At 37.7% G+C, this 1,528-nt stretch overlaps 1 protein-coding gene and 1 pseudogene across 1 annotated transcript in view; one reads left to right on the forward strand and one right to left on the reverse strand.

Moving 5' to 3' along the window:
• LOC106876829 (multidrug resistance-associated protein 1-like) overlaps window positions 1–1,528 on the reverse strand; it is a 10,122-nt gene that overhangs the window by 1,490 nt on the left and 7,104 nt on the right. The window contains exon 5 of the mRNA XM_014925545.2: window positions 305–499. Coding sequence (XP_014781031.1) covers window positions 305–499 — 195 coding nt within the window. The remainder of the gene's footprint in view (window positions 1–304; window positions 500–1,528) is intronic.
• LOC128250573 (U6atac minor spliceosomal RNA) lies at window positions 1,201–1,299 on the forward strand (annotated as a pseudogene).

A 1,528-nucleotide genomic window follows, 5' to 3' on the forward strand; every position in this document is an offset into this window, starting at 1 on the left:
CAGAGCTTCACAAATAACCACGGAAATCATTCAGAAGGCGTCTCAGTAACCGAGGGCGATGAGCTACTGAATTCCCTCCAAGCGTGAACTGAATTCCACTGTAAATAAATATTGTTATGTTGTTCAGAATCTGCGTTCCGTTGTTTCTTCTAGAAATTTAATGTACGGAAGCGGTGTACACCTAATGGTGTATAACCACCTCCATACAGTTCTTTCAAAATCTGCTGTTAAACTAATGGAGATGGTAAAAAATAAGTGAATGAGAAGTTTTATATATCAATTGAAATGATAAAAGTTATATTACTTGTCATAATCTATCACAGTGTGTAATCTATGGGCAATTGTTAAGATGGTGCAGTCTTTGAATTCACTTCGAATAGTCTTTTGAATTAGATCGTCTGTTTCCATGTCGACAGCAGCAGTGGCTTCATCAAGAACCAATACTTTGGTTTTTCTCAATAATGCTCTTGCAAGACAGACAAGTTGTCGTTGTCCTATACTGTAAAGAGAAATGGAAAATAATTGCCGTCAGATTTAAAACAAATGGCTGATGTGATGAGATGAAGTAAAGAGGGTGGAAATGATGTTAGGTGTTTGAGAGAGTGCTTATGCACTGAGCAGGAAGAAAGGGCAATGATGGTTTTTGGCAGTGGAAAAGCAAGAAGGGATGAGTCTTTTCCTAGAGGCCATTGGAATCTTAATATGTAATCCTGGGTTGGTTTGAATTAATAGGTGTTTTTTTTAGCCCCCTATTGTAGTCCCCTTGAGAAGGAAAACATTAACCATGGTAAAGACCACATGGCTTTGTTGCTTAAAATACTGGTTCAACTCCTATGCTTGGATGGGTAGAATCAGGACCTTCATAAGGCATGGGTACACAGGGCAGTTGCCCAGAGGCATCAAGGGTCTACATGTTCAATTCTAATCAATGCATATTGTGGCTTGCTGTCAATAAATAAATACTATAGGGCTCAGTGCATTGATTTATCCAGGGGTCTATAAAATGGTGCAAAGATGGTCCTGGATGGAATCAATAAGAAGAAAATACTAAGGAAGTCAGAAATAATTGTTAAGTAATGTCTGGGAATTCTAGAAGTGATCTCTAAATCTGAACCTGAATGAAGTTTTGTTTGTTGGAGAATGAAAAAGGCAGATGTCTTTACTAGGGGTGGAGGAACACTTGCTGAGGATGCTGGAAAATTGTTGCAAAAAAGGAAAGATTGTCAACATCCCCCTTGATGAAGATCATTTGATCTAACACATAAGTGTAGAATCTCTAATTCAAATCAACCTATTTTTTAAAAAGGCAGTGCCCCAACATGGGCAAAGCCTTTCGCTGAAACCAGTAGAAGCAATATTATATATATATATATATATATATGTATATATATATATGTATATGTATATATATATATCATCATCGTTTAACGTCCGCTTTCCATGCTAGCATGGGTTGGACGATTTGACTGAGGACTGGTGAACCAGATGGTTACACCAGGCTCCAATCTGATTTGGCAGAGTTTCTACA

This window comes from Octopus bimaculoides, chromosome 22 (assembly GCF_001194135.2).
Source record: "Octopus bimaculoides isolate UCB-OBI-ISO-001 chromosome 22, ASM119413v2, whole genome shotgun sequence".
NCBI lineage: Eukaryota > Metazoa > Mollusca > Cephalopoda > Octopoda > Octopodidae > Octopus > Octopus bimaculoides.